Source organism: Callithrix jacchus, chromosome 12, assembly GCF_049354715.1.
Source record: "Callithrix jacchus isolate 240 chromosome 12, calJac240_pri, whole genome shotgun sequence".
Classification (NCBI taxonomy): Eukaryota; Metazoa; Chordata; class Mammalia; order Primates; family Cebidae; genus Callithrix; species Callithrix jacchus.
This window is the reverse complement of record NC_133513.1, coordinates 40,771,210-40,785,150: the sequence shown is the minus strand read 5'-3', so window position 1 is coordinate 40,785,150 and position 13,941 is coordinate 40,771,210. Positions and strand designations below refer to the sequence as shown.

General features: G+C 34.8%; 1 protein-coding gene across 36 annotated transcripts in view; it reads right to left on the bottom strand.

The window, feature by feature from the left end:
* The window catches only part of PTPN20 (protein tyrosine phosphatase non-receptor type 20), a 103,820-nt gene that overhangs the window by 68,725 nt on the left and 21,154 nt on the right, over positions 1-13,941 (bottom strand). For 24 of the 36 annotated variants that reach the window (XM_054242865.2, XM_035267757.3, XM_035267753.3 and 21 more), the window contains 4 exons: positions 10,892-10,989; positions 9,149-9,304; positions 2,725-2,819; positions 868-965 (listed from right to left, as the gene is read on the bottom strand). In XM_054242865.2, coding sequence (XP_054098840.1) covers positions 868-965; positions 2,725-2,819; positions 9,149-9,182 — 227 coding nt within the window. In that variant the 5' untranslated portion in view covers positions 9,183-9,304; positions 10,892-10,989. Of the gene's footprint in view, positions 1-867; positions 966-2,724; positions 2,820-9,148; positions 9,305-10,891; positions 11,010-13,941 lie in introns of those variants that run through there. The other 12 variants (XM_035267763.2, XM_054242858.2, XM_054242859.2 and 9 more) reach the window with 5 other exon arrangements.

The window sequence follows — 13,941 nt, the reverse complement described above, 5'->3', positions numbered from 1 at the left end:
TTTATTGTGGCACTGTTCACAATAGCAAAGGCTTGGAACCAACCCAAATGCCCATCAAAGATAGACTGGATAAAGAAAATGTGACACATATATATCATGGAATACTCTGCAGCCATAAAAGGGGATGAGTTCATGTCCCTTGCAGGAACATGGATGAAATTGGAAACCATCATTCTTAGTTCTCACTCATAAGTGGGTGTTGAACAATGAGAACACACAGATACAGGAAGGGGAACATCACACGCTGGGGCCTAAGGGGTGGGGGGTTAGGGGAGGAACAGCAGAGGATTAGAGGATTGGAGAGGGATAGCACTAGGAGAAATACCTAATGTAGATGACAGGGCAATGTATGCAGCAAACCACCACATAACACGTGTACACCTATGTAACAATCCTGCAAGATCTGCACATTTACTCCAGAATTTAAAGTATAACAAATAAATTTATATATGTGTGTGCTACCAAAATTCACCATACTAACAATACTATTGTTTATAGTGCATACTTTTCTTTCTGAAAATAGATCAAATTTCTAATAAAATTTAGTGATGTACCAAGAGCTTCATGCTACCTCAAGTACACTGACCACTTCAAAAACTCCAGGCATATTTGCAAAAGCTTTGAAGCTCTGTAACCACTGAAGGATAGAGAAATCAAATCCTTCAAGAATACTTTTCTCTTGTGTTAATTACCATACTTCTGAGATCGTAAACGTATTTCTAATAAAGCTAAATCAGGTTTATAAAAAGCTGTATCTTGAAAAATTAAACATTTGAGGGCCATTATTCACTGTCTCCATGCAGAGGGCTAGCTATGAATATAAGTAACATAAACAGAAAACTCACTAAATAAGCATATTAGTTATACCTTTCTGAAGGTGCTTCAGAAAAATCCTCATAATCATTATCTGGGAAATTCTGAAGAGGAAGTTTTACCTTCTCTGAGTTAACCTTATTGTCAGAAACCTACAGACATAAGAAAGGAAACAAATTATGGCCCTGGTTTTAGAAAAATATGGTTTAAAAGAAATATGATTTCTATAGCTATTTAAAAGAAGAACAAAAGGATCTGCAGTAATGGAATTATAGCCACAATCACATAGTATAATGTCTGCTCCTAGAAAATCACTTCATTGTGTATCTCTGTATTAAATATTTTCCAATCTGTCAAGTGTAGAATACTATGCAAATAGAAGTTATTTATATTGAATTACTCCAATGATTTTTCAAAACTAAATTTTTAAAAAGCTTCATTTGAGAAAAAATAGATTTATCATTTCAGCCTAGAAGAGATTCTTATAAGTGTTTATCGTGTTTTGTTTACTGTGAATATAAAATTCCTGCCACCATATTTATCTTTAGTACTTGCACCATCTAATCTCCTAATTCTAAGTATTTCTCCACCTTGCACTGCCCAAGTTTGCACTGGAGAGACTTCAGTCTTGATAACTTGTAGTGCCAGTGCCCCAACACCATATACACACATTTCCTTCCTTTCTTGTCTGATACTGTCTTGCTATACTTGGCCGTCTATTTTCTCAAGCACATCTCATGAATCGGCTGATCAAATCTCATTCACACACAAAAATAACTTTGGGATTATTATTGAAATTAAGTTATATGAATTTTTTAACTTAAATTAGAAATAAGTGGTATCTTTATGTATTAAGTGTTATTATCCACTAATATTATATAGCTTTAAAGTTTAAAGCATATCAGAATTCATCCTAGATAGGCCAAGCTATAATTTAGCAAGAAAAAAAATACTCAAAAGTAAAAATATAAACAAAATCACAAAATATGTTCAGTTCTAGAAGAAGTCAAATAAAACTATACAAAGAATCTACTTGGGCCATTCTGTGAAGCTTTCAAATCATCTCTGCTTCAAGGAGAAGCAGAGATCAGAGTTAAGTATCGAGAGTGAGCTGAGAGCCCAACACAGCACTAACAGCCAGAGAATCCCAGCCAAAGATGTGATGGTAGCCCTGATATGGCCATCTTAAGTATAACAGGGAATGAACAGGAGATAATAACCAAGTTATAATGTCATTTTTAAAAGCTTCGCTCCTGTTCACTTGGGGTGGAGGTGGCAATTGAACAGGGGAAGTGGTAGCAGTATTTGGTTTATGTACTGACTTTATCCCCATTACTGCTCTAACTTACAGGAAGGGAGCACAAGGCCAGCATCATCATGGCAGTTCCAAAGTTCCAGTTGACTAGGTAAAAGAAAAAAAATGCAAAGCACCCAGCTGACTAAAATGCATTTCCCTTTTTCTGTGCTCCAACCCTAGCACTATCTCCACAAACGGGGGAATGTGTTGAAGTAAGAGGTTTTATCACAGACTTTTCACAGCCCTCTACTTTTCCATAGTTGGGAGACACCCAATCATGCTATCTCAAACAACGAAAAAGTCCACAATCAATACATCTAAAGGTGTTTCATACTTCATATGGAATTTATTTTGTATCTTCATTAGTAATGCAAAACAAGTGCCAGTAAAATTTCCAGAGTAGCATTAAAAGGAATTTTCATTAGAAAATGCAATTCATTGGAAACTTTGCAAAAAGTTCCACTCTTTCAAATTCCTATTTTTGTCATTGTCAACACTATAGTGACAAAGACTTAAGATATCATTTTGGTGAGAACAAAATAGAATCTGTTTCCCAGAGAGCATAGTCAGCAATTTAGATTATTAGCCAAAATTAGTAGAGATCCTAGTCTTACCTTTGATCTAGGTGTGTTTTTCCGACTTGATGAAGGCAAAGTCTCCCTGAAATTCAGGTCTTCTGCTTCAGAATCACTTCCCTCATTATCTTTTACTTAACAAAGGGAGGAAAAAAACTGATCAAATAGAAAACATTACACAGAAGGAAAGCTGGAGCCTTAATGAGAAAAATAAAGCTACATGAGGGTAATTTTCACCTACTTCTCCTGTTTTCCAAACACCTCGTCTTTATCTCCTATAATATCTTTCCCCCCTGCTTTGAAAAAAGAAACATAGCAAAGATGATCCTTCTTCTAGGATTACCCTCGGGGAGTTGACTTTTGAGCAGTTCCCCTGTTCCTCATTGCCATATTATTCAAGAAAGTACTCTTCAAGTAAATCCTAGATATATACACCCTGCAGAGCCTTTGCATTGGGAGCTGCAGAATGCAGTCTTCTGTGTTTCAGAGTCTATTTCTTGAATAAAGAATACTGTGTTACAAAAGTCTCACTTTAACTTCTTATATTATTTATCATTCATAAGTTAGCAATATGTTAAGGTATATAGAAAATTGTTTTTGGCTTTGTTGAAGAATGTAATATGAATCATCCCAGGGAAAAGTCTCGGTTTCTTACATGATTGTTCCTAATACTTTGTTAATGTTATGGCGCAGACTCTTCAGATAAGAATCCAAGGGAAAAACTTTTCTCTTACCTCAGTATTGAGCACCCAGAGTAGTGTGTCTCAAACCACAGCAGCCTTAAATATTTTGATTTAGAAATTCAGTGGCATAGCATATTACAAAATCAATAAAAAATATAGTAAACAAGCACTATGGAAATGAAAAAATGTGTTCCCAAATGTGTGTTAAAAAGGAAATCTAACAGAAATTGTGAAACTTTATAACATATGAATTAATTTTATAAATTAAAATATTAAGAAATATCAGTGAAGGGACAACATATCAAAACTAATGTGAAATAGTTAAATGAGTGTTTAGATAGAGGGAAATGTATAGTCTTAAATGTGTTCACAAAAAAGACAGGAAAAAAAAGCTACTATAAATGACTTTTGTATTCAATCATAGAGGCCAAACAAAGAAAAACTGAGGAAACCCAGAGAAAGTAAAAGGAGGAAATCATAAAAAAAAATATAATAATAGAAAATAAGGTTAAAGAATAAAATAATCAGGAAAATCCAAAAAACTAGTTCTAAAAAAGAAAACTTAAAAATATTATACAATCCTCTTTCACTACCAATCAAAGGAGAGTAAGTGCACAAATAACATTAAAAATGAAAAAGGGCATGGCATGGCTACAAATGCAAATCTAATTTTTAAAGATAATAAGCAAATACTATGAGAAAATTTAGAAAAATCTGATGAGATGAAAACTTTTATAAGAGAATTATAAGTTATGAAAATTTACTCCAGAAGATGTAGAAAGGCTGAATAGTATAATAACCATTTAAAAAGTCAAACCAATAATCAAAAATCTCACTCCCTAGAGGAAAAAGCATCTGGCCCCAAAAAGGTTTCCAGATGGGACTTTATCAGACTTTCAATGAACAAAAATATCTTTCTCATGCAAATGGTTGTGAAAATGTTTATTAAAGTTGTCTCATTTATATTACAAGGTTAGTAAAATCCTAACATAAAAATAAAACATGGAAAATACATGTTAAGAAAAATGACAAACCAAACCCAGTAATGAATATATTCCTAAATAAAATGACATTTGCTGTTACTTTAAATTTCAAAAACCACAATTACTTTTGCACCAACCTAGTAACTAAATGGTGCAGTGAAAAGAAATGCATCCGAACTAAGTTGAATTTATCACAAGAATTCAAAATATGTATAGTATGAGAAAAAAACTATAACATAAATTAGCATATTAACAAATGTTAACAAATAAAGAACAAATCATACTATATCTGAACATATAAAGGAAACTCATTTGAAACCCAACAATCAAACTATAAATAGAAGGAAACTTCTTTAACTTAAAGTTTATCTAGCCCAAACTGGCATTATACTTAATGGTAAATTTTAGACATTGTCTCATTATTTTAAAGAAAATACAAGAATGCCTGCTATCACTACTCTTATCTAATACTATAAAATACAGAGCCTAGACAATAAAGAAAAGAATAAAAGCATAAGGATTGGAAGCAAATCAAGTAAATTGTTATTTTACAATATTATAATTATCTAGATGGAAAATTAAATAAACTCTGCAGTCAAACTACAGGTTGAGCATCCCTAATCTAAAAACCCAAAATCTAAAATGTTCCCAATTTTGAAATTTGTGAGCACCAACATGATGCCACAGAGTAGAAAATTCCACACCTAAGTATTTAACACAATTTTTTCCATAAACAAAATTACTTAAAATACTGTATGATATTACCTTTAGGCTATGTGTATAACGTATATATGAAACATAGATAAATTTCATGTTTATTTTTGGCTCCCAATACCAAGATATCTCATTATGTACATACAAACAATCCAAAAAAAAAAATCCAAAATCTGAAACACTTCTGGTCCCAAGCATTTTGGATAAGGGATATTCACGCTTTATTAGAAATAAGAGAGTCTGGCAGGATATCTTATACAAGAATCAATAAATTAAGGACTTTCCATATATCTGTGATAACCAACCAGATATCAAAACAGAAGAAAATATACCATTCACAACAGTAATAAAAAGTAACTAGAAATCAGAAATAATTGAACCAAACATATAGTGAAAATTTAAAAATTATACTGAAGGGCACAAAAGATAGAATAAAGAACTTGTATTCTTATATGAGAAAACTCAATATCATAATAATGCAAGGATTCCTCAAATTAATGCACAGAACTTACAAGGAGGTTAAACAAATGAATAAGCAAGGAGAAAACGATCCCATTAAAAAATGGGCAAAGGACATTAGCAGACATTTTTGAAAAGAAGACATATACCTAGCCAAGAAGCATATGAAAAAAAATGCTCAATATCACTAATCATTAGAGAAATGCAAATCAAAACCACAATGAGATACTATCTTACACAAGTCAGAGTGGCTATTACTAAAAAGTAAACAAAACAAACAACAAACAAACAAAAACAAATGTGTGTGAGATTGCAGAGAAGAGGGATGGGAATTTAAGTTCAGCCACTGTGGAAAGCAGTTTGAAGGCTTCTCAAAGAACATAAAACAACTACTATTTGATACAGCAATCTCATTACTGGGTATATGAAGGGATTTGAATTGTTCTGTCATATAGACACATACACATGTATGTTCATCACAGAACTTTTCACAATAGCAAAGACATAGAATGAACTAACATGCCTGTCAACAGTGGACTAAAGAAAATGTGGTACATATACACCATGGAATATTACACAACCATAAAAAGAATAAAATAATGGCCAGGTGCAGTGGCTTATGCTTGTAATACCAGTACTTTGGGAGGCTGAGGCAGGTGAATTACCTGAGGTTAGGAGTTGGAGACCAGCCTGGCCAACATGGTGAAACCCTGTCTCTACTACAAATACAAAAATTAGCTGGGTGTGGTGGCACACACCTGTAATCCCAGCTACTCAGGAGGCTGAGGCAGAAAAATTGCTTGAGCCTGGGAGATGGAGGCTGTAGTGAGCCGAGATCATGCCACTGCACTCCAGCTTGGCCAACAGAGCAAGACTGTCTCAAAAAAAAAAAAATGAATGAAATAATGTCCTTTGCTGCAACATGGATGCAGCTGGAGGCCATTATCCTAAGTGAATCACTACCCCTTGAGGGATGAAATCATTTGCTCACCAAGCCACAGGGACAAGCAATTTGCCCATGTAACAAAACTGCATATGTACCCCCAAACCTAAAATAAAAGTTGGAAAAAAAGAAATCATCTACAAAAAAAATGGGTAGATTTCCATATTTTTCCATTTCTAGCATAATTGATTTATCATTAAAATCAGCTTTTTCATAAAAGTTTGCAACTGTTAAAGGATAGTTTTCAGAAACATTAAAATCATGGCTCTTATACAGATATATAAATGATGATGTTACTTCACTATATAATTAATCAGTAAGAGAACCAGGCAGATGTTATTTTTAAAAACACTCTTTAAAAAAACCCATAATACTATGTGTTAGTGTGTTTGCATTACTATATACGAATGTCTAAGGCTGCGTAATTTATAAAGAAAAGAGGTTTGTTTTGGCTCGTGGTTCTGCAGGCTGTATAGGAAGCATGGTGCTGATATCTGTTTCTAGTGATGACCTCAAGAGGTTTCTAGTTATGGCAAAAAGTGAATGGGGAGCCAGCATATCACAGGGTGAAAGAGAAAGCAAGAGAAAAGGGGAGGTTCCAGACTCCTTTGAACAACCAGATCTCACATGAGCTAAGCAAGCACCCATCCATCACCAGGGGGATAGTACCAAGCCACTCATGAGGGATCTGCCCCTATGATCCAACACATCCCACCAGGTTGAAGATTACATTTCAACATAATTGGAAGAGATGAAGATTACATTTCAACATAATTGGAAGAGATAAACATCCAAACTATACCATACTGGAAGTCCTTGCCAGAGCATTAGGCAAGAGAAACAAATAAAAGGCAGACAAATTGAAAAAGAGAGTCAAATTTGTCCCTGTTTCCACATGACATGCTCTTATAAATGCAAAAACCTAAAGAATCCACCAAAAACTCTTAGAACTGATGAACAAATTAAGTAAAGCTGCAGGATACAAAATCAACATGCAAAAATCATTAGAATTTCTATATACCAATAACAAGCTACCTGAAAAAGAAATCAAGTAAGCAATCTCATTTACAATAACTACAAAAAATATTATCTAGGTATCAATTTAACCAGATATTAAAGATCGCTACAATGGAAACTATAAAAAATTGATGAAATAAATTGAAGAATATACAAACAAATGGAAAGACATCCCATGTTCATCGAATGAAATAAATATTTTTAAAATGACCACATAACTAAAGCAATCTGAGAGCTCAATGTCATTTCTATCAAAATACCAATGACATTCTTCAGAGAAATTTTTAAAATCCTAAAATTCATATGGAAGTACAAAAAATACTCCAAATAGCCAAAGCAATTCTGAGCCAAGAAAAACAAAAACAAAATAAAAACAAAAGAACAAGAACAAAGCTTAGGGTATTACACTCCCTGATTTCAAAATACACTACAAATCTATAGTAACCACAAAATCATGACACTGGCATAAAAACAGACACATATACCACTGGAATACACTAGAGAACTCAGAAATAAATTAATATGTTTACAGTCAACTCTTTCATGACAAGGCACAAAGAACATGTATTGGGGACAAGATAATCTCTTCCATAAATGGTGTTGGGAACAACTGTATATTACTATGCAGAATAAACTTAGACTCCTATCCTTCACCTTACACAAATATTGCATAATCTTACTTATAGATGGAATCCAGACTCACAAAAGCAGATAGCAGAATGGTGGTTGCCAGGGGATGGGGGAAGGAAGAAATGGGGAGTTGCAGGTCAGTTGGCATCAAATATCAGTTATACAAGATGAGTAAGTTCTGAAGATCTGATGTGTAGCATAATACATACAATACTGTATTGTAACGATAGTTGCTAAGAGGGTAGATCTTATGTTTGTAATACACACATACAGAAAGAAAATGGTAACTATGTGAGGTGATGAATATGTTAGCTTAATTTTGTAATCATTTCACAGTGTATAGACAAATCAAAACATCAAGTTATATACCTTATACACAATTTTTGTCAATTATACCTCAATAAAGATTGGAAAAACACCTCTAGGGAGGGAGCAATAATAATGACAAGGAGGGCAGGTAGAAGAGTGTATAGAAGCTGAGCTGAATGTAAAAGGAATGAGAAAAGGCATAAAAGAAATACTGAAAAATGATGGAAAGCTACTAATATTTTAAGCATGACAATAATAATATGGGTTGGCTAGGAGACAGCTAAGATTTAACTAAAACATAGCATTAGTATGATGTATCAAAAACTATAAATGTGTATGCTTTGAGTTCACATCTAACAAAATTATGGAAACAAACAGCTTGGTGGCAGATTACAGGTTGTTTTTATTGTCTTATTGTTTTGTCTGTTTTGGTGCTTTTTTGTACTTCCAGAATTCTTCACAATAACCCTATATTGTATTTATAATCAGGAAAAAAATGTTATATGTAAAGAGTAAAGTAAAACACTAGAGTCTAACTATTGGTTCTCTAAGTGTGATGGCTTATAAGAAATGCAGTCTTGCCTCCCCCTCCCCGACGAAGACCCAGGCAATCAGAATATGCAGGATAGTGATCCACAGGTGGTCCCTATGCAAATCTACAGTTTGAGAGGCACTGTTAAAGCTCCTCCTGATCCCATACCCAGAAAAGTGGATGATGCACCTACCAGACTCTGCTCTAAAGTCCTTGGGTGAAGACATGTTGTCTCCATCCCCCAAATGAGACTGGTAAAAGGCTTCTTCAGATATGGAGCCTTAAGTCCTGTGAGCCAGGCTAAAGGTCTAATTAGTATCCTGGGGGCCAACAAACAATTTTTGTTCACCTGGTAAAACACACAAAGCCAAGTATTTTTCTTTTAGACAACATGAGCTATCATAGCTTTGACATATTATTATTCATCAATTCAAAATATTTAAAATAGTGTAATTTTAATTAAAGACAATTAAATTTCATTTGAAATTTTATCAAATAATTTCTAGATATTCCTTGAGAACTAGAGATACATTTAGTTATCAAATATTAGCGTTTAAATATGCTATGCCTTGCATTCCACAAATAAATATGTGAATGGCCCTCCACTCCAATGATGGATCTCTTTATATAAATACACACACACACACACACACACACACACATTCAATCAGTGTCACTCAATGGAAACTCAATTATTTAAATGCCACACCTAAGCTAAATTAGGTACTGAGAATTCAATACTGAATAAATAAGAACTACAGAGTCCATCTTCAAGGAGTTCTTCTTCATTCAATCTATAAAAAGTTCTCGCACAAAATATTTTTTCTTTTCTAATCCTTGCCTTAAGTGGCCTGTAGGCCATGTTACATTGCTCTCATTGGTTAAAACCAAGAATACTTTTTTGTCTGGAGATCTTTCCATTAAATACCTGCAAATAAAATGGCATTTCTATAATCTGAATCTAAAGTTAATGTTGTAAAATAGATTTATTTTAAAACTTTGAGATATAGGTCTTAAAATTTATTTAAGACTGGGTGTGGTAGATCATGCCTACAATCATAGCACTTTGGGAGGCTGAGGCAGGAGGATTGCTTGAGCTCAGGAGTTCAAGACCAGCCGGGACAACTGGGTGAAACTCTGTCTCTACAAAAATTAGTCAGGTGTGGTGGCATGTACCAGCTGTGGTCCCAGCTACTCGAGAAGCTGAGGTGGGAGGATGGCTTGAGCCCAGGAGGTAGAAAATGAACTGAGCCAAGATCACACCACTGCAGTCCAGCCTGGTGATAGAGCCAGACCCTGTAGCTAAATAAATAAATAAATTTAAAATGTGAAGGTAAGGCAAAAAGATAAGTGGCATGTCCCTTCAATGTTATACAATAATGATGGGCCATCCCAAAGATTACTTACGTCGGGAAATTGTACTTTATTCATTTCATTGTTTACTACCAGTTAAAAGTCCAGCAGTGATACAAATAATTTCTGTCTGATAAGGTAACACTAAAGATTATAATTTACATCTGTCGGGCATTAACCAGGTTTTCTTAATCTAGTCTAGCATTCTTACTCTAACATTGGTTTAAAATGTCAGTGAAAAACCTAGGTCCTCAAACTGTTCTTTGAACTACCTTTGCCATCTTCCTGGCTTCCTCACTAATTAATACATTGAGTCAAATCTTTAACCTGGTTTCATTTCAAATGTGTATGAGTCCCATTTTTAATTTTTAAAAAACATGACTTTGACAAGGGGAAGAATATCTTTTTTAAATAGGAGGACAGGGCTAGGCACAGTGGCTCACACCTATAATCCCAGCACTTTGGGAGGCCAAGGTGGGAAGATCATTTGAGCTCAAGAGTTTGAGGCCAGCCTGAGCAACCAAGTGAGACCTCTTATCTACTAAAAATGAAAAAATAAATAGTGAAGTATTGTGGCACTCACCTGTGGTTCCAGCTGCTTGGGCAGCTAAGGCAGGAGGATCACTTGAGCCTGAGAGTTGGAGGCTGCAATAAGTTATGATTATGCCACTGTACTCCAGCCTGTGCAACAGAGCAAGACTCTGTTAAAAACAAAACGATGGCAGTGGTCTTGTGACTGAGAGTAAGGTAATAGATTTCACAAGGAGCCTTCCCTGGAGGCAGACATGAGATGTTAAAGAGCTCAGAATTAACTAAGAACCTCTAAGAATGACACCTAAGCTTCTGTCTCCCAAGTACATGATTGAAAATATATAAAATAGTACAATTTTAATTAAAGACAAAATAAATTTTGTTTTACACTCCTTGATAACTGGAGACACTCTTACTAATTCAAATACTGGGGTTTAAATATGCTATATCTTGCATTCCACAAATATGTGAATGGCCCTCCACCCTAATGGCTTATCCTCTTTATATGAATACACACATACATTAGTAAGATCTCTTTAGAGCACAGATGAATAGACTAAAATCCATATCAATCCATACTAACAGTCAGTTGTTCAGACAATCCATAAAAGTATCAGAACAGCTTTGATCAGAAATGAATGCCTAATTCTAGTATTTTAGTAAACAACAGTGTAGTAAATCACAGATAACCCTACAGAAACATAAGAATTAAATAGATTCCCCTTTCCTGACATGTTTCTAGTACATATTAAAATAGACAAAACAAAGCAATCTTTAAATGATTAACATTTAATTCGATTTTGAGTTGCAGCTACTGTAGTAAATCAGTAACAATATAAGATCATACAAGTCAACATCAACATATATGTACTGAAATTGTAGGTAGTCTGTGAGGTCTACAATATAAATTGTAAACTATATAATAAAAACAAAATCTTCATTTGCAGAAGAAAACTTTTCAGAAAATATAGTGCAAGCTTTTACCATATTTCCCACCTCCCCTCCAGCTTGGCTAAGTAAGCTCCTGGAAGTGTTCCCTTATAAGCTCCATGTTTTATAATGATTTCTGGACTCATCTCCTCCAGGTTGGACCATAAGTATCTTGAGGACAGAAACTGTAAGATTTTCACTTTTGAATCTCCAACCACTAGACTAACACACTGGAGACATGCAAGAAATGTTCAAGGGACTAATTAGTTAATTCCATAAAGAATGTGTATGTAACACCAGGTAACTAATTTGCATGTCCATCAAGAACTCTGAGAAGTCACAGAGGTGTTACTTGAATGATATAGGCACTTGGTCCCTGAGGGAAAGACTGTGAAAGATATTTGGGAACCAGTGGTCAGGTCTGTAACATAAAGGTTTCCCTCCAACTCCTGGGTAAGATACAAAGTATAGAAAGTAGAGAATTATCCCTGATAAAAGGGAAATCCTTGAAATAGTATTACTTATTCTGTGATAGAGCACTGAGGATAGAGGAACAAAAGCTCCAATATGACACAAAGTGATCCCATCCAATCATAAAAAAAAGAAAAAATACAAGTGCTTGTTTTGCTCAGGAAGCAAAAACAAAACACATTTCCTCAGGTGGCAGGGTGACACAACTGAACAACACTGTGCATATTCCCAAATTCTCAGCTGGGACACTATTTTCGTCTATCACAAACTGGCAAAACTGCAGCAGATGCTAACAAAGACTATTTCTTCACAGTGGACTTTGGGTTGAGTGTAAGATGCCAAGATACACAATTAAAAATGGCATGCTCAGCACCTTGGGCCCTGGCAGTTCTTAGCACCAGGGCTGGGGCTACTTCCAATGCTTATGAAAGTTCTATCACACTACTGAGACCTACACTACCCTGAAGAGAAGGGAATGAAAGAAGTCTCAAATGCTCAATAGTACTGACTCTTGCCCTACCTGTGGTCACCCCAGGGATAATAGTTCCTTCCTCTGAAATCTATATTTCTTAAGACGAATTTCTCGGTACAAGCTTTTTGGACTACTAGTAATTATTTGGCATGTTTTATGCCTTTTAAGAATGGTTTTTAGTTTTTTATAAGAAATGATGGTATTGCTTTTTCTCATTATAAACATAACCATTAAGCAATGTCATTCAGTGGTTTATTAATCAATCATTCTCTGTAGTATGTGAGCATGAGGGCTGGGGGCTCGGAGGAAAGCAGGGAGAAGTGAAGTGCTAAAGCGCGACCTCCAGAGCCACTGACAGTTCTGGCCAATGCAATCAGGCAAAACAAGAAAAGTAAAATAAAAGGATTCATATTGGGACAGAAAAGAGAAAATCATCTTTACTTGCAAAGTTAAAAGCCTTATACACAATTATACTTCAATACAATTGATTTTTTAAAAGCCACAAAAAGATAATGTACTTCAATTAAAAATAGAAACACTTGTACAAAGATAAGATTAAGTTATTAATGAAAGTTTAAGCATTAAAAAATAGTTGTTACCAACCCATCATAGACATAAGAACAAACTGTTACCAACTGTGTTAGCAGCAAGCTCATTAAAGATTACTGTGAGCATCCACTGGAACAATGTTAGACTTAAGGTTCCAAAGGCACTGGAACCCTATGTCAACAATGCTTCACCCCTTGAAACCCAGGGACTGATGATACAGTCAGCATGAGCTACATTCTGAGCAAATACTTTTTCAATTATTAGAATGGTCCAAGTAAAAGTAATGAATGACTTAAGACGTCTTTCCAAAATGACTCTGTTATCTGGATGCCTCTGCTATTAAGGCGCCAAGGTAAACAACCTTCTACTGTTTGTTTCACTCATGGTATAAATTATTTTGACATATTCCCTCCAGTCTCCTGAACCTCAGGTCCATCTGTCTGTTGAAACTTCTTTTCTTCCCTCCTTCCTACATTCCTCTCTCTCTCTCTTGGAAGTGTATCAGTAATTATAAGAGGATGCTTTGCTTCAAAATACACAATTCCTGTACCTCTACTCAGTGTTTCCAGGCAAAAGAGTTCACTGCTCAATGTGTTAGAAGCCAATACTATGGCACCAGGTTTTTGAGAAAAGAAAGACTATTTTTTTTTTGTAGGTGCTAAGAACAAGGAGACCGGAGT